At 45.7% G+C, this 20,628-nt stretch overlaps 1 protein-coding gene across 1 annotated transcript in view; it reads left to right on the top strand.

Annotated features, from left to right (window-relative positions):
• LOC111655510 (titin-like) overlaps positions 1-20,628 on the top strand; it is a 174,811-nt gene that overhangs the window by 147,053 nt on the left and 7,130 nt on the right. The window contains 32 exon segments of the mRNA XM_087174153.1: positions 1-297; positions 443-1,030; positions 1,180-1,482; positions 1,617-1,913; positions 2,010-2,297; positions 2,442-2,747; positions 2,934-3,236; positions 3,320-3,625; positions 3,747-5,510; positions 5,677-5,970; positions 6,231-6,515; positions 6,620-6,919; positions 7,053-9,119; positions 9,324-9,626; positions 9,722-10,027; positions 10,279-10,569; positions 10,688-10,987; positions 11,109-11,414; positions 11,509-11,811; positions 11,985-12,266; positions 12,444-13,037; positions 13,299-13,586; positions 13,756-14,055; positions 14,138-14,440; positions 14,621-14,923; positions 15,025-15,609; positions 15,710-16,012; positions 16,278-16,577; positions 16,689-17,264; positions 17,432-17,737; positions 17,909-18,514; positions 18,658-20,186. Coding sequence (XP_087030279.1) covers positions 1-297; positions 443-1,030; positions 1,180-1,482; positions 1,617-1,913; positions 2,010-2,297; positions 2,442-2,747; positions 2,934-3,236; positions 3,320-3,625; positions 3,747-5,510; positions 5,677-5,970; positions 6,231-6,515; positions 6,620-6,919; positions 7,053-9,119; positions 9,324-9,626; positions 9,722-10,027; positions 10,279-10,569; positions 10,688-10,987; positions 11,109-11,414; positions 11,509-11,811; positions 11,985-12,266; positions 12,444-13,037; positions 13,299-13,586; positions 13,756-14,055; positions 14,138-14,440; positions 14,621-14,923; positions 15,025-15,609; positions 15,710-16,012; positions 16,278-16,577; positions 16,689-17,264; positions 17,432-17,737; positions 17,909-18,514; positions 18,658-20,186 — 15,482 coding nt within the window.

The raw sequence follows: 20,628 nt of genomic DNA, 5'->3' as shown, positions 1-20,628 counted from the left end.
AGGTACCAAGTATACCAATGAAACTTGGAGTTGCAAATGTTACCAAGGACAGTGTTACGATTGCCTGGACAAGACCAGAATACGATGGTGGTAGCAGAGTTAAAGGTTACCTTATTGATGCCCTGGAGAAGGGACAGACCAAGTGGGTGAAGTGTGCCACTGTGAAGACCATGACTCACACCATCAAGAGCCTGAGGGAGGGTGCTGAGTACTTCTTCAGAGTTCGTGCTGAGAACCACGCTGGACTCAGTGAACCCAAGGAGATGATTGTACCTGTTATTGTCAAGGAAATACAAGGTATTATCTCTAGTTTTACTCTTATATTAGTCGATGTATTTCTACAGAAGGATTTGTTTTTGTATCAAATGTAATATAGTGTAAAATACTTTTGAATTTCTATATAATGAACACTGATAACAATCCTGTCTTATTTTTTCAACAGAGGCTCCAGAGTTTGACCTGAAGAACTACCCCAAGAATACAGTTTATGTGAAAGCAGGATCCAACCTGACCTTTGAGATTCCTCTCACTGGCAGGCCAATGCCTAAGGTGACAATGTCCAGGAACAATGTTGTCATCAAGGGATCCAAGAGGCTGCTGACAGAAGTGACACCAGACAGCTTAATCATCACTCTAAATGAAAGCATTTCGAGTGATGCTGGCAAATATGAAGTCACCGCCTCAAATGCAGGAGGTACCACAAAGATCTTGATTATCTTTGTTGTGCTGGACAGACCTGGACCTCCCGTTGGTCCTGTTGAGATTGGAGAAGTCGGTGAGACGACAGTGTGTCTGAAATGGGCTCCCTCAGAGTATGATGGTGGCAGTCCTGTTACCAACTATGTTGTTCTGAAACGTGAAACCAGCACTCCTACGTGGGCAGAGGTGTCAACAAGCATTGCCAGAAGCGCGATCAAGGTGACTAAGCTGACCAAGGGAGAGGAGTATCAGTTCAGAATCAAGGCTCAGAATCGCTATGGTGTCAGCGACTACATTGACAGCAAATCAGTCATGATAAAGCTTCCATACAGTAAGTCAGGCCTTTTGAATACATTCTAATGTAGCTTTCATTATCCTGTTCCCTGAAGGACTGGGGGTTGTCTTATGACGATACAACTTTTGTTTCATGGGTGATGAATTATTTGGAATAAACACTTACATGATTGCTGTCCATTACAGCCATCCCAGGACCTCCATCCACACCATGGGTCAGCTATGTATCTAGAGAGAGCCTGACAGTCTGCTGGAATGAGCCAGTTGCTGATGGTGGAAACCCTGTGATAGGATATCATCTTCAGATGAAGGAGAGGAGCAGCATCCTATGGCAGAAGGTCAATAAGACAGCAATCCCAGGAAACCAGTGGCGAGTTACAAACGTCTGCCCTGGCCTTATCTATGAATTCAAGGTGGCAGCTGAAAATGCGGCCGGTATTGGAAAGATGAGCAAGACCTCTGAGGAGGTGCTTGCTATTGATGCCTGTGGTAAGTGCTTTTAATTTGAATCTCTATATGTAGTTTTAAGGGGACACACAGCCTTAAATAAAATGAGCTGGCACTAAGAATCCTCTTTACTGGTGTTTCATAAAAATTGCATCTTTCTTACTTTAATGTTACAGAGCCCCCAGCAAGCATCCGTGTCACAGAAGTCACCAAGAACTCCATCAGTCTGGCCTGGCAGAGGCCTCCATATGATGGTGGCAGCAAGATTACCGGCTACAGTGTGGAGAGGAGAGAAGCTCCCAATGGGAGATGGGTGAAGGCCAACTTTACAAACATCGTTGAAATGGGCTTCACTGTATCCGGACTGACCCAGGATGAGTCTTATGAATTCAGAGTATATGCCAAGAATGCTGTTGGGTCTGTCAGCAATCCGTCTCTCATTGTTGGCCCAGTCACTTGTATCGACGCATGTGGTGAGTTTTTGATTTATATCTATGGTTACTTTTGTTGTTTATTTTTATTGGATTTATTTAAATACCTTACTCATATTAATATCTTATGTCCCACAGGTGCCCCAGCCATTGACCTTCCACCAGAGTATCTGGATGTGGTTCAGTACAAGGCCGGAGTGTCGGTTAAACTCAGAGTTGGAATCATTGCCAAGCCTCTGCCAACCATTGAGTGGTTCAAGAATGGAAAGGAGCTGGTGGCATCTTCTACTGTGTCAGTTGAAAATTCCACAGACTCTTCTGCTGTTCTGATCAAGGATGCAACTCGCCTTGATACAGGCTCATATGAGATCAAGATCAAAAATGTTTTCGGATCAGCATCTGCAACCATCAGGATTGAAATCCTGGGTATGCAGAAATTTATGATTCACACTTTACACAATTCTGAATTCCTTCTCAGTTTGAATTGAGGACCTCTTATTTTATGCAACTTACATCATCTCTGTTTTTTATGTTCATATGCTCTTCCTTTTCTTTGTTACCTCCCCTTAGACAAACCCGGACCCCCAGCTGGCATCATTAACTTCAACCTCATCACAGCAGATAAGATGATCTTCTGCTGGGAGCCTGTGCCTGAGTCTGATCAGGGAGGTTCCAAAGTGACCCATTACATTGTTGAGCGGCGTGAAACCAGCCGAGTGGTCTGGTCGACAGTTTCAGACAAGCATGAGCAAACACACGTCACTGTCGGCAAGCTGGTGCGTGGAAATGAATATGTGTTCCGCGTCGTGGGTGTTAATAAGTTTGGAGTTGGAGAACCACTGGAGTCAGAGCCTGTCATCGCTAAGAATGCCTTTGGTAAGCTTTGTGGCTATGGAGTGCTGAATATAATGGTAAAAGTGAATAAGTCATATTGAGTGACATGAAGGTTGGTCATTTCTTGCTTAGTGAACATCATATGGGTTTTCTTAAATTTTAACACGATTGTTCGCCTTTATTTTGACATTTTCATTTCCTTAACATATTTGTTGTCCATTTGTATAGTAACTCCTGGCCAGCCTCATACTCCTGAGGTGAACATCATCACCAAGTCCACCATGGTGGTAGAATGGGACAAACCAGGTGTAGATGGAGGTAGCGCAGTGACTGGCTACTACCTGGAGAGACGTGACAAGAAGAGCTTGCGCTGGATCAGGGTTTACAAAGACCCTATCACTGACATCAAACAGACTGTCTACCACCTGACAGAAGGAAATGAGTACCAATATCGCATCTGTGCCATTAACAAGGCTGGAGAGGGGCCGTTCTCCGATGCATCAGACTACTACAAGGCTGCTGACCCAGTTGGTAAGTTGTCTAACAACACAGATTTCCCCCAAAAAACAAACCAGATAAATGTACAGCTCCACTAATAGATATTTTATCCACAGACCCACCAGATGAGCCTTGCAAGCTGAAAGTGGTTGACTCCACCAAGACATCCATCACCTTGGGTTGGTCCAAGCCAGAATGGGATGGAGGCAGTGAGGTCACCAGCTACATGTTGGAGAAGCTTGTTGAGGGAGAGACAGAATGGGCTATGATTACCTCCAAGGGAGAGGTCAAGTCAACAGAGTACACAGTTCATGACTTAAAACCAGATGTCAACTACTTCTTCAGAGTTTCTGCTGTGAATTGTGCTGGCCGTGGAGAGCCTCTGGAGATGACTGAACCTGTACAGGCTAAGGATATCTTGGGTAAATTTGTCACTCATATTGAAAATATGTGTGATGACAACACTATGTCTTGTTTTGTTCTTATCTGCCTCACATATAGCAGCCCCTTTGTGACCATGAATATTTTTCTTGATTTTCACAGAGGAGGCCCAGATTGACTCAGATGTGGCCATGAGAACTCACTACATTGTGAAAGCTGGCAAGGATGTGGAGCTTTCTGTTCCTCTGAAGGGCAGACCTGCTCCCACTGCTTCGTGGAGCAAGGGAGAGGAATGCATTGATCGCAATCCCAAATATGAGTTCCACCACTCAGACACAACCACAGTCCTTGTTATGCGTGAAGTGACCAGGCTGGACACTGGAAAGTACACAGTCAAGATAGAGAATGGTGTGGGAGAGCCCAAGACACTGACCCTGTCTGTGAAAGTACAGGACACCCCAGCTCAGTGCAGAAACCTGGTCCTTAAGGACGTGACCCGTGGAAAGGTGACTCTCTGCTGGGAGCCTCCACTCGTTGACGGTGGTGCTGAGATCACAAACTACATTGTTGAGAAGAGGGACTCCTCCAAGAGATCCTATTCTGCAGTGACAAGCAAATGCACAGACACAACATACACCATTGAAGATCTCTCTGAGAAGACATCCTTCTTCTTCCGTGTGTTAGCGGAGAATGAGAATGGTGTTGGGGATCCATGTGACACACTTGAGCCTGTGAAGGCCACAGAGACTCCAGGACCAGCCAAGGAGGTCTCTATGAAGGATTCATCAAAGACATCTGTTACTCTGCAGTGGCTGAAGCCTGATTATGATGGTGGCAGCATCATCTCTGACTACGTCATTGAGAAGAAGCTTAAGGATGAGGAGTGGTCTCTGGGAGGAACCAGCAGACAATGTGAGTTTGAGGTCAAGAAACTCAAGGAGCACTCCAACATGTTCTTCAGAGTTGCCGCCAGGAATGAGAAGGGACAGGGCGACTTTGTTGAGATTGGGCCTATCAAAGTCATTGACTACATAATCACACCTGAAGCATGCCTTGCAGAGTACCCAGATGGCAGCATCAGTGTTCGCCTGGGTCACAATGTGCACATCGAGCTGCCATATAAAGGCAAACCTAGACCTGCTATTCTGTGGCTGAAGGACAACCTGCCCCTTAAGGAGAGTGACCAAATACGCTTCAAGAAGACAGAGAACAAAGCAACTCTGATGATTAAGAACGTGAAGAAGGAGAATGAGGGTAAATACACCCTGACCCTTGACAATACGGTCAACAGGAGATCCTTCCACATCCACGTCATCACACTTGGACCACCCTCAAAACCTGTTGGACCAATCCGACTGGATGAAGTGAGAGCTGAGAGCATCATGATCTCCTGGGATGAACCCAATGATGATGGCGGTGGGAATATCACCTGCTACACTGTGGAGAAGCGTGACACCTCCCAGACTGCCTGGAAGATGGCCTGCTCCAGTGTAGAGGACACTCAGTTCAAGGTCCCCAACCTGATCAAGGGTGTACAGTACCAGTTCAGAGTGTGTGCTGAGAACAGATATGGTGCCAGTGAGCCTCTGATCTCACAGATGGTCATTGCCAAGCACCAGTTCAGGCCTCCAGGCCCACCGGGCAAGCCTGTTGTGTACAACATCACCAACGATGGCATGACCATCCAGTGGGAGCAGCCCATCTATGACGGTGGCACCCCCATTCAGGGCTTCCATGTGGAGAAGAAGGAAAAGAACAGCATCATGTGGCAAAAGGTGAACACTATGCTGGTCAAAGAAACAGAGTACAGGATTTTGGAACTCATTGAAGGCCTTGAGTACTCCTTCAGAGTCTACGCCCAGAATGATGCTGGCTTCAGCCGAATGAGTGATGAGAGCAAGCCAACCATGGCTGTCAGTCCTGTTGGTGAGTGCAGAGTTCAGACAATGATATTATTCTCTTTGCTTACACTTCAAACACACAGCATATTTATACTGAGTTTATCATTTCAGTTATAAAACCTGACTATGATGTAGTATTAGTGAAAGCACTTTGACAAAGATAAGTTAAAGATGTATGTCATGTCTTTCAGATCCTCCTGGCCAGCCTGACTACACTGATGTGACTAGTGACTCAGTGACACTGAAATGGGATGCACCCAAGCGTGACGGTGGTAGCAAGATTACTGGCTACAACATTGAGAAACGCCAAGGACATGGCCGCTGGTTCAAGGCCAACTTGACCGACGTACATGAGTGCCAGCACACTGTCACTGGGTTGGCAACAAATGAACGCTATGAGTTCAGAGTCATCGCCAGAAATGCCATTGGTGTTGTCAGTCCTCCATCCAACTCATCTGGCTTGATTGTAGTCAGAAGTGAGAATGGTGAGTAATGACAAGACAGTAAGCCTAGAGGGTTGTAATATTAATTACAATATTATAAAATTATTATTATATTATTATTATTAAATCTCAGGACTGATAGGTAAATAATGAAGTTGATGAACATTGCTTTTGTTGCCGTTTAGTAACTGCTCACTGGCTAAAAGTAAAAGGCAGTGTAAACCAGCTTGGCTTTCTGAAAATTACATTGTTAAAACTCAATAATGCTAAACACTAATACCTCACATTTTTTTCAAAACCAGCTACTCCAAATATTGAGTTTGGCCCAGAGTACTTTGAGGGTTTGACAGTCAAGGCAGGAGACAACATCAGGCTGAAGGTAACCATCACTGGACGCCCAGTTCCGAAGGTCGTCTGGTACAGAGATGGTGTGGAAGTTACCAAAAAGATGATGGACATTATCAACGTAGCTGGATCCAGCACCTTGTTTGTCAGGGACGCTGACAGAACACACCGTGGCCTCTACACTGTGGAGGCTACCAATGGATCTGGAAGCAAGAAAGAGAACATCCTTGTTCAAGTCCAAGGTATTAAGTTTAGACATGTTTCTCTTTATATTACAGTACATTTTTTTACACCATATTTAAATGTTTATGTTTTAACATCATTCTCCTACACCTACGTTATACAGACACACCTGGGGAGCCAGTGGGACCCATCATTTTCAGTAGCATCTCAGAGGGCAAGTGCACTCTGTCTTGGAGCCCACCAGAGAACGACGGCTGCTCCGAGATTTCACATTATATAATTGAGAAGCGTGAGACTGCCAAGATCTCCTGGGCCTTGGTGTGTGATGAATGTAAGGAGTGCACTTTCAATGCAACCAAGCTCATCAAGACCAATGAGTACCAGTTCAGGGTCTCTGCTGTTAACAAGTTTGGAGTTGGCAGACCTTTGGAATCCACTCCCATCATTGCACAGATGCAATACAGTAAGTGGAAAAATGGCTTTATATTTAATATTTCAGACAAAAGAAATTTTGATTTTGATTTCTTGTTTGATTTCTTATCTATTTTTGGTCAATACAAACATTGCACTTATCTACCTAAATTGTTTCCCCCCAGCTACTCCTGATGCTCCAGGTACTCCTGATGCCACTGAGGTGACAGGAGAGAGCATCACCTTGTCCTGGGCTCCTCCAACATCTGATGGAGGAAACCCCATTCAGTACTACATCATAGAAAAACGAGAAAAGAAGACTGTCCGGTTCTACAAGGTGATTACCAAGAAGCCCATTGTTGAATGTGCTCACAAGGTGCTTCACCTGACAGAAGATATGGAATATGAGTTCCGTGTCATGGCCGTGAATGATGCTGGTGTCGGAGCCCCCAGCAACATCTCTATGCCTATCAAAGCTGCCGAACCAAAGGATATTCCCTGTGCTCCATCTGTGGTCTGTGTATCTGACTCGACCAATACATCCATCAGTCTGGAATGGAGCAGGCCTGCAGATGATGGAGGCATGGACATCCTGGGCTACATTATCGAGATGGTGAAGGGAGAAGAAACCGAATGGAAGAGAGTAAACGAGGAGCTGGTGGCAGAAACACATTATGTGGCAGCTGGTCTAGAGACAGGAGCTGAGTACAAGTTCCGTATCGCAGGTGTCAATCATGTGGGCAGAGGCGATGAAAAGGAGACTCCAGAACCTACTCAGGCTGTAGATAGGCTAACACCACCACAGGTGGATATTGACGCCACCTTCAAGCAGACACACATTGTCAAGGCTGGAGGTTCAGTGTGCCTGGGCATCAATTTCAGAGGAAAACCCATTCCCACTGCCACCTGGATAAAAGAGGAAGGAGAGCTTGGTGTTATGACAGAGATCATAACCACAGATGGCTACAGTTCTCTATGTATTGAAAACTGCTCTAGAACTGATACAGGTAAATACACTGTTAACCTGGAGAATGCCAGTGGCAGCAAGGCCATTACATTCACTGTAAAGGTGATGGACGCTCCTGGAGCTCCACAGGATGTTGCCTTCATGGAGGTATCCAGAGGCACGGTGACACTTACCTGGAAGCCTCCTCTCAATGACGGTGGTGCCCGAATCCATCACTATATTGTTGAGAGGCGTGAGGCTAGCCGCCGCACTTGGCAGCAGTCTGGTGGCAAGTGCACACAGCACATCCTGAGGATCCAGGACCTGCTTGAGGGAGTGCCATACTTCTTCAGAGTCTCAGCTGAGAACCAACATGGTATCGGTGAAGCATTTGAACTGACAGAGCCTGTTATTGCCACTGCAGAGCCAGCATCTCCAAAGAGAATGGACATCCTGGACACCACAGACAGCTCTGTGTTACTGGGCTGGCTGAAACCTGAGCATGATGGTGGCAGCCGCATCCAATGCTATGTCATTGAGGCAAAGCCAAAGGGTACAGACAAATGGGTTGTGGTTGGCAACACTAAGAATCTCACTTATGCGGTTGAAAAGCTCAACAAGGGTGATGAATATGACTTCCGTGTGAAGGCTAAGAATGAAGCCGGCTACAGCAAGCCCAGAGAGACTCTGGCTCCTGTGCTGGTCAAGGAGCCTCACATTGAACCTGCTGCTGACCTCAGTGATATCACCAACCAGCTGATCACATGCAGGTCTGGCAGCATCTTCACCATTGAGGTTCCCATCAGTGGTAGACCTGCTCCTAAAGTCACCTGGAAGCTGGAGGAGATGAGGCTGAAGAGCTCAGACAGAGTCTCCATCAAAGTAACTAAGGACAGAACCAGCATCTCAGTCAAGGAGGCCATGAGAGGAGACGGTGGTAAATACTACCTGACTCTGGAGAATGTGGCAGGAACCAAGACCTTCACTGTTGAAGTTAATGTAACAGGTAGACCTAGTCCGCCAACTGGACCCATTGAAATCTCATCCATCACATCAGAGTCCTGCGTCGTTAACTGGCAACCACCAGAGGATGATGGTGGCACTGACATCACCAACTACATCGTAGAGAAGCGTGAGTCCGGTTCCACAGCCTGGCAGCTGATCAATTCCAGCGTAAAGCGCACAACTCTCCACGTTAGTCACCTGACCAAGTACATGCAGTACACATTCAGGGTGTCTGCTGAGAATAGATTTGGTGTCAGCAAGTCCACTGAGTCTGAGACTATTGTTGCAGAGCATCCTTTCAGTAAGTACTACTCCGTAACATTTTGACTTCACTACACCTATTGAATAATATTAATATTTAAAAAAAAATGCTTAAAAACTGATGTTTTTAAGCATTTCTTAGACTATTCATATAAAAATGCATGCCTTCTATTAAATCAGGCTGTAACTGACTAGGCTGTGCTCAACAAAAAAATTTTAAAAATCTAATATTTTTTTAATACAGCACCTCCTGGCCCACCAACAAGGCCTTCAGTCTTCAATGTCACTGCTAACACAATGACCCTGAAATGGGAGGAGCCCTACCATGATGGCGGAAGCAAGGTGACAGGCTACTGGATTGAGAAGAAGGAAAGGAACAATATCCTGTGGGTGAGGGAGAATAAGATCCCTTGCTTTGAGTGTTACTACAAGATGGAAGCTCTAGTTGAAGGCCTGGAATACCAGTTCAGGGTTTATGCCATGAACAGTGCTGGGCTGAGCAAAGCCAGCGAGGCTTCCAAGGGAGCAGTTGCTCAAAACCCAGTTGGTGAGTTTTGATACAGTTTAGTATCACACTACTTAGTGTCTTACTTAATATTTCATTGCTCTGTCTCTCACAAACATTTTTGATCTGTTATGTAGATCCACCAAGTAAACCAGAAGTCACAAATGTCACAAGAACCACAGTCTCCCTCAAATGGTCGGCTCCACTGAATGATGGTGGTAGTCCCATTGTGGGCTACATCATCGAGCGTAAGCCGTACACTTTGACTGGTGAGGGCCGCTGGCTCAAGTGTAACTACACCAATGTGACAGACAACTTCTACACCGTCACTGCCCTGGGAGAAGGAGAACCCTATGAGTTTAGAATCATTGCCAAGAATGCCAACCAGGTCTTCAGTATACCCTCAGAGTCTACTGGATCTGTGCAGTGCAAGACCGACTTTGGTAAGAACTTCATCTGTGACTGGGATACAATACATTACAGCATAATTTCACACTTTGGAGTTTTAGATAAATTTTAAATAAAATGACAGTAAGATGAAACTGTCTCATGATTCCTGTTAAATCAGTGTGAACAACGCCATCAGACTTTATCATGTAGATTTCATTGAATGTAAATATATTAGTTTCAGCAAAGGAGTACTGTACTTTCAAGAAATTGTTTCATAACCACGTACTTTCTATCCAATTAACAGAACCTCCAAAAGCCCAGCTGGACAGCAAACTCTTGTCTGAAACTGTGATGGTCAGAGCTGGTTCAGACCTGGTTCTGGATGCTGCAGTAGGAGGCAGGCCTGACCCCAAGGCTTCCTGGTCCAAGGGCAACAGGGAGCTGGAGTTGTGCGAAAAGTACCACCTGCAGTACACTGCCACCAGGGCGATGGCCATCATCAAATTCTGTGACAGAGATGACACAGGAAAGTACATCCTCATGGTTAGGAATGTAAGCGGAACCAAAACTGCTGAGGTCAACGTCAAAGTGCTTGGTAAGAACCTTTTTACTTTTCACCAATTTAATTCAGTACATTTGCAGATTACACTGGAAGCATTCATGTGACGCATTTAGGCAAAGCAACGTACCATGAGTGCATACATTTCTTCCAGATACACCTGGAGTTTGTGAAGGCAGCATTGAGATCAGCAAAATCACTGAAGAGTCATGCACCCTGAGCTGGAAGCCTCCCGTTGAGGATGGTGGCGATGAGGTTGCCCACTACATTGTGGAAAGGCGTGACACCAACAGGCTCAACTGGGTCATCATGCATGCCGAGTGCAAGAAGCTGACCTGCAACATCACCGGCCTTTTTAAGAACACAGAGTACCTGTTCAGAGTCCGGGGAGTCAACAAATATGGAGCCGGAGTCCACCTACAGTCAGCCCCCATGGTCGCCAGAAACACTTTCAGTAAGTCCTTTTGAAAGCATAATTGTTCGTAAAGTATTAAAGTGACTGTGAAAATGAAGCCACAAATTAAATCTTTACAACCTCTAACACTCAACTGCTCTTCCACTTTGTCTTCCTCCAGCTGTGCCAACTCCTCCTGGTACTCCAGAGATCTTGGCATCAGGAAAGGACTTCGCCACCATCGAGTGGCTGAAACCAGAGAGTGATGGTGGCAGCCCGCTGATCCACTACCTGGTGGAGAGGCGTGAGAGAAAGAGTGCCCGCTGGGTGAAGGTGAACAGGGATGGAGCTCATCTGGACACCACACTGAAGGTGTCTGGTTTGACTGAAGGCAACATCTACCAGTTCAGAGTGACAGCCATCAACAAAGCTGGAGAGAGTGAAGTCAGCGAGGTTTCTCTGTATGTCGTCTGCAGAGTGCCAACATGTAAGTCCTGTTTTTTGAAGTATACATAGCTAACATTACATGTAACTGAAGATCTGACTGATGATCTATGGAACTTAACATCCTCTCTTCTCAGGCACCCCTGCTCCTCCTTCTATCCCTCGTATCACCGACACTCATGCAGACAGCATCAGCTTGGCCTGGTCCCGCCCAGTGGAGGATGGAGGAGCTGATGTGATGGGCTACATCCTTGAGATGCAGGAAGCTGGAGCAGAGGAATGGAGCAAGGCCCATGAAAAGACCCTGCGTACTTCAGAGTATGTGGTGACTGGACTTTCTGCAGGCAAGAAATACTGCTTCAGAGTCGCTGGCATCAATATCAATGGTGCAGGAGACTTCAGTGAACCCTGTGCCGAGACTGAGCCAGTGGAGAGAATTGGTAAGTCATCTAGAAAACAAGACAAGAACTTGACATACAAAAATTGCAAACTTTGGTTTCTTCTTCTAATACAGAAAATTTCATTTGCAAGTCTTTCATGATGTGGTAACATTTGAATTCCTGTATCATTAACATGACAAGTTATTTATTAATCATCCCGTCCTCTCACACAGAAACCCCTGACTTTGAGCTCCACGACGACCTAAAAAAGACAATCTGCCTACGTGCTGGTGGCTCCCTCCGCCTATTTGTCAATATCACTGGTCGTCCCACTCCTGCCATCACTTGGAGCAAGCCAGGTGTTGACCTCCACAACAGAGGCTTCATCGAGGTCACCAACACGTCCACCACACTCATCATTGATAAGGTCCACCGCTATGATGCCGGCAAGTACACGCTGGTGGCCGAGAACTCTGCAGGGAAACAGGAAGTCAACATTCTGGTCAAGGTCTATGGTAAGTTGATGTAAATGTCTGCACTTCACAGACACACACTACAGTATACGCTGGTATATACTACACAGGAAAATACTGAGATTCTTTAAAAGTTTTGCCATTGATTTAATTTGATGTGATACAGTAGCTTTTGGGAAACTTTATATTTTAACTTGAGGAATTAATTTTTATTTTTAGATACTCCTGGACCAACTGGACCAATCAAGTTCAAGGAGCTGACCAAAGATTCTGCCACCATCTCTTGGGAAGCCCCAGCTGTAGATGGTGGTGCTCCTGTCAACAACTACATCATTGAGAGGCGTGAGGCTTCCATGAGAGCCTATAAGACCATCACCGCCAAGTGTAGCAAGACATCCTACAAGATTGACGGCCTGATGGAGGGCATGCTGTACTACTTCCGGGTCCTCCCTGAGAACATTTATGGAATTGGAGAGCCCTGTGAGACTCCCGATGTGATCCTGGTTTGCGAGGTGCCTTTGTCACCACACAAGCTGGAGGTGATTGACGTCACCAAGAGCACCGTTACCCTGGGATGGGAGAAGCCTGAGCATGACGGTGGCAGCAGATTGATAGGCTATGTCATTGAGGCCTGCAAGTTTGGCACCGACAAGTGGATGAAGGTGGCCACACTGAAGCTCACTGACTTTGAGCACACCATTGAGAAGCTGAATGAGAAGGAACAGTACTTGTTCAGAATCAGAGCGATCAACAGCAGGGGAGCCAGTGAGCCCAAAGAGCTTGTTAGCCCCATCACTGTACAGGAACAGAGAGGTAACAGACCAAGGAAAAAGCATGAAAATAAAAAAATGTATTGTGACAATACTTTGGCAATAATTTGACAAAAATGGGTTTGAAAGAGTTAAAAGTAGGACATGAGGTTGATTTTCTTGGCTCTGTATGATATTATAAAATGTTGAAGATTTTCTGTTGAGCAGAAACTATTAGTGTCATCACATCTCAGTTCACAATCTATTTCTCAACTGTTGTTAACTGTGATTACATTATTTTTGCATCTCTCTTTTTCCTTTTCAGTGATGCCCGTGGTGGACTTCTCCAGTATTCCTCAGAAGGTTGTCAATGTCTTGGCCGGTAAGACTCTGGAGTTGGACCTGCCCATCATTGGCAGGCCTCCTCCCATCTGCTCCTGGATCTTCCATGACACTAAGATGAAAATTACAGACCGTGTCAAAATTAAGAGCACCGGCAAGTTCTCCAAACTGACCGTGTCCGACACCACCATTGACGACACTGGTGACTACACTCTGGAGGTGAAGAATGTCGTTGGTGTCATTACAGAGGTCATCAAGGTCATCGTCCTCTGTAAGAAACCATCTCCCCTTTGTTGTTTTTGTTTCACTATTTATTGATGTTGGTTATCAATAGTTATGTTCTAGTTTGACAATATTACAGACAATAGCAAGTATTTTATTAACACTTACCTTTTAGTCAAACTGACTAACAATTTATTTTATTAATCTCACTTTATTAGCTAAACCTGATGAACCAAGTGGATCCGTCAGGTTTGATGAGATTGATGCAACATCCGTCACCTGCAGCTGGGATCCTCCAGTAAGAGACGGTGGAGCTCCCATCAGTGGCTATGTAGTGGAGCAGCGTGATGCTCACAGACCTGGCTGGGTGCCTGTCAGTGACTCTGTTAGCCGACCAACCTTCAAGTTTGTGAACCTGATTGAGGGAGATGAGTACGTCTTCCGCGCAGCTGCCGTGAATCGCTATGGCACTGGAGAGTTCCTACAGTCTGAGATTGTCACCTGCAGGAGCTTGAAGAGTAAGACTTGTTACATATTACTATACAGGCAGAAATACAGAGATACGACAGAGTTACGTAACACGTTTCCTCTTCCTCACAGATGTGTCTGGACCCCCTGGCCGTCCAACCATCTTTGATGTTTCTCGTGATGGCATGACCGTGGCCTGGAATCCACCAGATGAAGATGGTGGCCTTGACATTTCTGGATACATCATTGAGCGCAAAGAAGTGAGGTCTGACAGATGGGTGCGCGCCAACAAGAACCCCGTCACTATGACCAGATACAGGTCAACAGAGCTAATCGAGGGCCTGGAGTACGAACACAGAATCACTGCCATCAATGCCAGAGGACAGAGCAAACCAAGTCTGCCCTCCAAGCCAGCGGTAGCAACAGATCCCATTGGTAGGAAAAAGTTTGAGAGAAAGCTTTGTTTTACATAATATATATATGTACATATATTGTTTCTAGATAATACTGTGAATTCATAATTACAGTGGGTGACAGCTAAAGTCTTAAAAGGGCAAGTACAGACTCATATCTTTTGAAGCTGGAAATACTGACATGCTTTTCTTTCTTACTTAGATCCACCTGGCTGTCCTCAAAACCCAAGGATCACTGATACCACCAGGTCCTCTGTGTCTTTGGCTTGGAGTCCTCCTGATGATGAGGGAGATGCAAGAGTGGACGGTTACCTGATTGAGATGCAGAAGGTTGGCACTATGGCCTGGATGAAGTGCAACACCACACCATCTCTGATCTGCGAGTACACGCTGACCAGCATGCCACAAGGAGAAGAGTTCAAATTCCGTGTGATGGCCTGCAATGCTGGTGGCTCGGGAGAGCCTGCTGAAGTGCCTGGAACTGTCACTGTGACTGAGATGCTTGGTAAGGACACAGTGGTTACAGTAACTACACTCACACTAAGATAATTTGTGTATGTTTAACATAGAATGAAACTGACTTTTGTAACTATCATTCTTCTCCAGAATCTCCTGACTATGACCTGGAGCTGAAATACAAAGATGTGTACGTGGTCCGCCAGGGAGGAGTGGTTAGACTTTCAGTACCCATCAAGGGTAAACCTCACCCAACCTGTAAGTGGTTGAAGGATAGCGGTGCAGTCTCAACCAAGGCCATGATTGCCTCCACCGAGGACGCCAGTGAGCTGGTGATCAAGGGAGCTGAAAGGAGCGACTCTGGTGTCTATGACCTCCTGCTGGAGAATAAGGTTGGCAAGAAGAAGGCCCAAATCAAGGTGAAGGTCATTGGACGGCCAAATGCTCCAGAGGGACCAATGGTCTTTGAGGAGATCCAGGCCAACTCTGTTAAAGTGTGCTGGAAGGCACCCACTGATGATGGTGGCTCAGAGATCCTGGGTTACATTGTGGAAAGACGTGAGGCAACCAGAAATGCCTGGTACACTGTGGACTCCAGAGTGACTGACACTCAATTGGTTGTTAAGGGCCTGAAGGAGGGAACAGAGTACCACTTCAAGGTCACAGCTGAAAACTCTTTTGGTATTAGTAACTCTTTGAAATCAGAGCAGCCACTGGTGCCCAAGACTCCTCTTTGTAAGTATTATACAATAATCTATAAAATTCCTCACTCTTAAGTGTCACCTGTATCATTCAGTGATGACTCAAAAAAAATCATCTGTGTTTTTAAAACCAGGTCCTCCTGAGCCTTCAAGCACCCCACCAGAGATCATGGATGTCACCAAGAGCTCTGTGGCATTGGCCTGGTCCAGACCAAAGGATGACGGTGGTTCTGCCATTACTGGCTACTTTGTTGAATACAAGGTGGTGTCCACTGAGTCATGGTCCCGCCACGAGACCAAGATCACTTCTACCATGTTTACTCTGCCTGGACTCACCCCTGACGCAGACTACCAGTTCCGCATTGTAGCTGTCAACGACATCGGTGAGAGTGAGGCCTGTCCTGTGTCTGACCCAGTCACATGCAAGGATCCATTCGGTGAGTCTTCTCCACTATAATAAAATGTAATCAACAATAACTGATAGCACTGTAATTACTATAGTTGATGGAATTGTAATAGCCATGAGACAATTAGATCCCATAGATCCCATAGAACCCAAGTGAAATCAGTAGATCAAGACAACCTCCAATACCCACAACCAGAATCAAAAAAAGACACTGGTTATTTTTGGCATCCATAAGACACAACAAGCAGCTATTAATTAAACTAACTATATTATTATATTTGTTTCTTTTCTTCCAGACAAGCCAAGCCAACCAGGTGAGATCGACACTGTCAACGTCACAAAGAACTTCATCACTATCCGCTGGCAAGCTCCAGAGTGTGACGGTGGAAAGGAGGTCCTGGGCTACTGGGTGGAGTACAGGAAATCAATCGAGAGTACATGGAAGAAGTGCAACAAGCAGAGGCTGAAAGAAAAGGAGTTTACCATGCCTGGACTGGCTGAGGCCACAGAGTACGAGTTCAGAGTGTTTGCTGAAAATGAGACAGGAATGAGCAGACCTCGTAGGACTACCACATGCATCAAGACCAAACTGAGCGGTGAGCATACTGAATTATAGTGTGAAAATGTTTTAGTAGACATTTACCCAAATTGTTTTTCCAGAATGACTTCACCAAATAAATAACTGCGTCCTTGTTTTGTATTTATAGTTGAAACTAAACCAAGCCTGAGAAAGGAAATGGATGAAGTAACAGCCAAGCTTGGCCAGCCTGCTGTCATGAAGTGCCAGATTATTGGCAGACCTGTTCCTGAAATCAAGTGGTATCATGCTGGCAAGGAGATTGTTGAGTCTCGCAAGTACGAGATGAGCTCTGATGGTCGCAACCACTCCCTTTCCATCATGACTGACGAGCAGGAAGATGAGGGAGAGTACACTTGCAAGGCCATCAATGACACCGGAGATGCTGAGACCACAGGCGTCCTGGTGTTGGAGGCTGCTTCATCCTTCCACCCAGATTACCCATTGAAAGAAACCTACTATGCTGGTCTGGGAACCACTTTACGCATCCATGCTGTCTACATTGGTCGTCCCGAGCCAAAGATCATGTGGCTACATGGGACAAAAACCCTGGAGAACACAGAACATATAAGCATTGAGACCACAGAGCACTACACACACCTGGTCATTAAGAATGTGCAGCGCAGAGTCCATGGAGGAAAGTACAGGATCAGACTGCACAACCACTTTGGCAGGGCTGACACTGCGTTCAATGTTGAAATCTATGGTATGTTCACGTAAATTATTGTAATTATTGTAGTGAGTGCAGCAATACATCCATTTATAATAGTGAGTTATCTGCTGAGTTATCAAATTTATAATGAATTAAATCTAATACATTTTTTCTTCATCATCACATTGACATTGTACTGCAACATTGACAACTTTTTCCAGACAAACCTGACGTGCCTCAGGGTCCCATTGTTCTGGACGCCCTCCTGAAGAACTCTGTCATCATTAGCTGGAAGCCACCCAAGGATGACGGAGGCTGCATGATCACCAACTATATTGTGGAGAAGCGTGAGGACAAGGAGGGCACAGAGTGGGAACTGGTGTCATCATCCATTAACGGCACATCTTGCCGCGTCCCTAACCTCATTGACAGTGCCGGATACTTCTTCCGAGTGTACGCCCAGAATCGCTATGGCAACAGTGAGCCATTGGAAATCACATCACCAATTCTTATCAAGAGCCAACTGGGTAAGCTTAATATAATGTCAATTTATGTTTCAAAGTAGTTAATAAATGCATGTCTTAGAATGTAAGCATAGAAACGTAATACATCATATTAGGTTATTTGTAAAGAGATACCCAGGTACACTTTGCAAAAGTACTGACAATGGCTTCTAATTTACATATTCCTGTCCACAGAGAAACCATCACCACCTCTGTCACCAGTTGTGTCTGGAATCACCAAGGACTCCTGTGTTGTTTCCTGGAAGCCTCCACTCAGCGATGGTGGCTCCAAGATCAAGAGCTATTGTCTTGAGAAGAAGAACAAGAAGGACAAGAAGGAATGGACCGAATGGATTTCGGTGACCACAGACGAGATCAAACAGACAGTGTTCTCGGTCAAACGTCTGACTGAGGGCATCGAGTACATCTTCCGCGTGAAGTGCGAGAACCTTGGAGGGCAGAGTGACTACAGCGAGGAGACCACTCCCATCATTCCAGCCACAGCCGTCGACATCCGTGCTCCTGCTTTCAAGGAGGAGCTGAGGAACATGAGTGTGAAGTACAAGAGCAATGCTACCCTTGTCTGCAAGATCACAGGACAGCCCAAGCCTGTGATTAAATGGTTCAGACGAGGAAAGGAGATCCATTCTGACGGAAAGAAGATCAAGATCCAGGAGTTCAAGGGAGGTTACCACCAGCTGGTCATCACCGAGGCTGATGAAGAAGACTCCACTGTGTACCAGATCAGAGCCACTAACCAGGGAGGATCCATTTGTGCTACAGTCTCTCTGGATGTTGAAGGTAAGCTCAGATTTCTCTAAATATCATTACCACTGACTTGTACAAACCCAATACAACCATATTAAACAATTTTTAACATTCAAATAAAACATGACATCTCACTCAATTTTAATTAATTTTAATTTAATTTCTCTAATTTCTAGTCCCTGCCAAGATCCATTTGCCAAAGAACCTGAAGGACAAGGAAGCCATCCCCGCCCTGCGAGGAGAGGTGGTCAATATCAAGATTCCTTTCGGTGGCAAACCGGATCCTGTCATTACATGGCAGAAGGGACAAGATCTCATTGACAGCAATGGCCACTACCAGGTCATTGTCACCAGGTCATTTACTTCTTTGGTGTTCCCCAACGGAGTGGAGAAGAAGGATGCTGGTTTCTACATTGTTTGTGCCAAGAACAGGTTTGGCATCGACCAACAGACAGTTGAGCTGGATGTGGCTGATGTGCCTGATCCTCCACGTGGTATCAAAGCCAGTGATGTCTCCAGAGACTCAGTTTCACTGAACTGGGTGGCTCCAGCAAATGATGGCGGCAGCAAGGTCATCAGCTACATCATTGAGAAGTGCCCCACCACTGCTGAGAGGTGGGAGCGTGTTGCCCAGTCCCGTGACACCCGCTACACCGTAATCAATCTGTTTGGAGGAACCAGCTATCAGTTCAGAGTGATTGCTGAGAACAAGTTTGGACAGAGTGCTCCATCTGAGACCAGTGGACCTGTCATGACCAAGGAGGACAAATCTAGAGTTCTGCTCTACGACAGGGAGGTTGATGATACTGAACGTGTCCCCAAGGGCAAGGCTCCAAACTCCGATGCCAAGAATCTGCACAACAAATATGCCATTGCAGAGGAACTGGGCAGAGGTCAATTTGGCATTGTCCATCGCTGTGTTGACATCAGCTCTGAGAAGACTTACATGGCTAAATTCGTCAAAGTGAGAGGAGCTGATCAAGCAGTAGTCAAGAAGGAAATTGCAACACTGAACCTGGCCAAACACACTAACTTCCTCCTCCTCCATGAGTCTTTCGACAGCCCTGAAGAGCTGGTGATGATCTATGACTTCATCTCTGGTGGTGACATATTTGAGCGCCTCAGCACAGCTGAGTTTGAGCTTAATGAGCGTGAGATTGTTAACTACATCAGACAGATCTGCTCAGCTCTTGAGTTCCTGCACGCTCAGAGCTATGGACACTTTGATATCAGACCAGAGAACATTGTTTACACAACCAGAACTAGCTCTAATGTGAAGATTATTGAGTTGGGCCAGTCTAGACATCTGACCCCTGGAGACCAAATCAAGGTTCAATATACCACTGCAGAATATGCTGCCCCTGAGATCCACCAGTGTGATATGGTCAGCACTGTCACTGACATGTGGTCGGTTGGTGTCCTTGCCTATGTACTCCTCAGTGGACTTAATCCATTCACAGCTGAAACCAACCAACAGATGATTGACAACATCTCCAATGCAGCCTATAGCTATGATGACGAGTCCTTCATGCAGTTCAGCGTTGAGGCATTGGACTTCACAGACCGCCTAATGACAAAGGATCGCAAACATCGTATGACTGCTGCTGAGGCCCTGGTGCATCCTTGGCTCACCAAGCCTGTGGAGGAGATCAGCAACAGAGCGATCCCAACTGGCAGGCATAAGAGATACTACCAGACGATGGCTGTCTCTTATACACATCTGATCACAGTTAATCACAAATATCGATCAGCTGTCAGTACAGGTGCATGAATGTCTGCTTCAGTTGAGGACTGGTTTGAGTATTAAATGAACATTCTTCTATATGACAAATATTTTTCTACACATTTTGTAAACGTCACGTTATCTTAACTTAAACTATCACGATGTGTTGATGGACAATGTATTAACTGACATTAACGCTGCGCATTACACTAACGCAGATCAATTAAACTTGGTCACGTGCGAGAAACACAAACAAAACGTCTTTAGATTAACATCGTTTAAATTCACCTTTTTATTGGGCTTTGACTGAACACCTCCACGGGCTAACCCAGGTTAACACAGGTTATCAGCTAATGCTAGCACCTGCTGCCTAGCTTGGTTAGCAAGGTGCATCTTCACCTGAACTGTGATATTAACAGGGATG

Source organism: Seriola lalandi, unplaced genomic scaffold (genome assembly GCF_002814215.2).
Source record: "Seriola lalandi dorsalis isolate HSWRI2012SDOR001 ecotype SW California unplaced genomic scaffold, Sedor1 jcf7180002054321, whole genome shotgun sequence".
NCBI lineage: Eukaryota > Metazoa > Chordata > Actinopteri > Carangiformes > Carangidae > Seriola > Seriola lalandi.
This window is presented reverse-complemented; position numbering and strand designations above follow the sequence as displayed.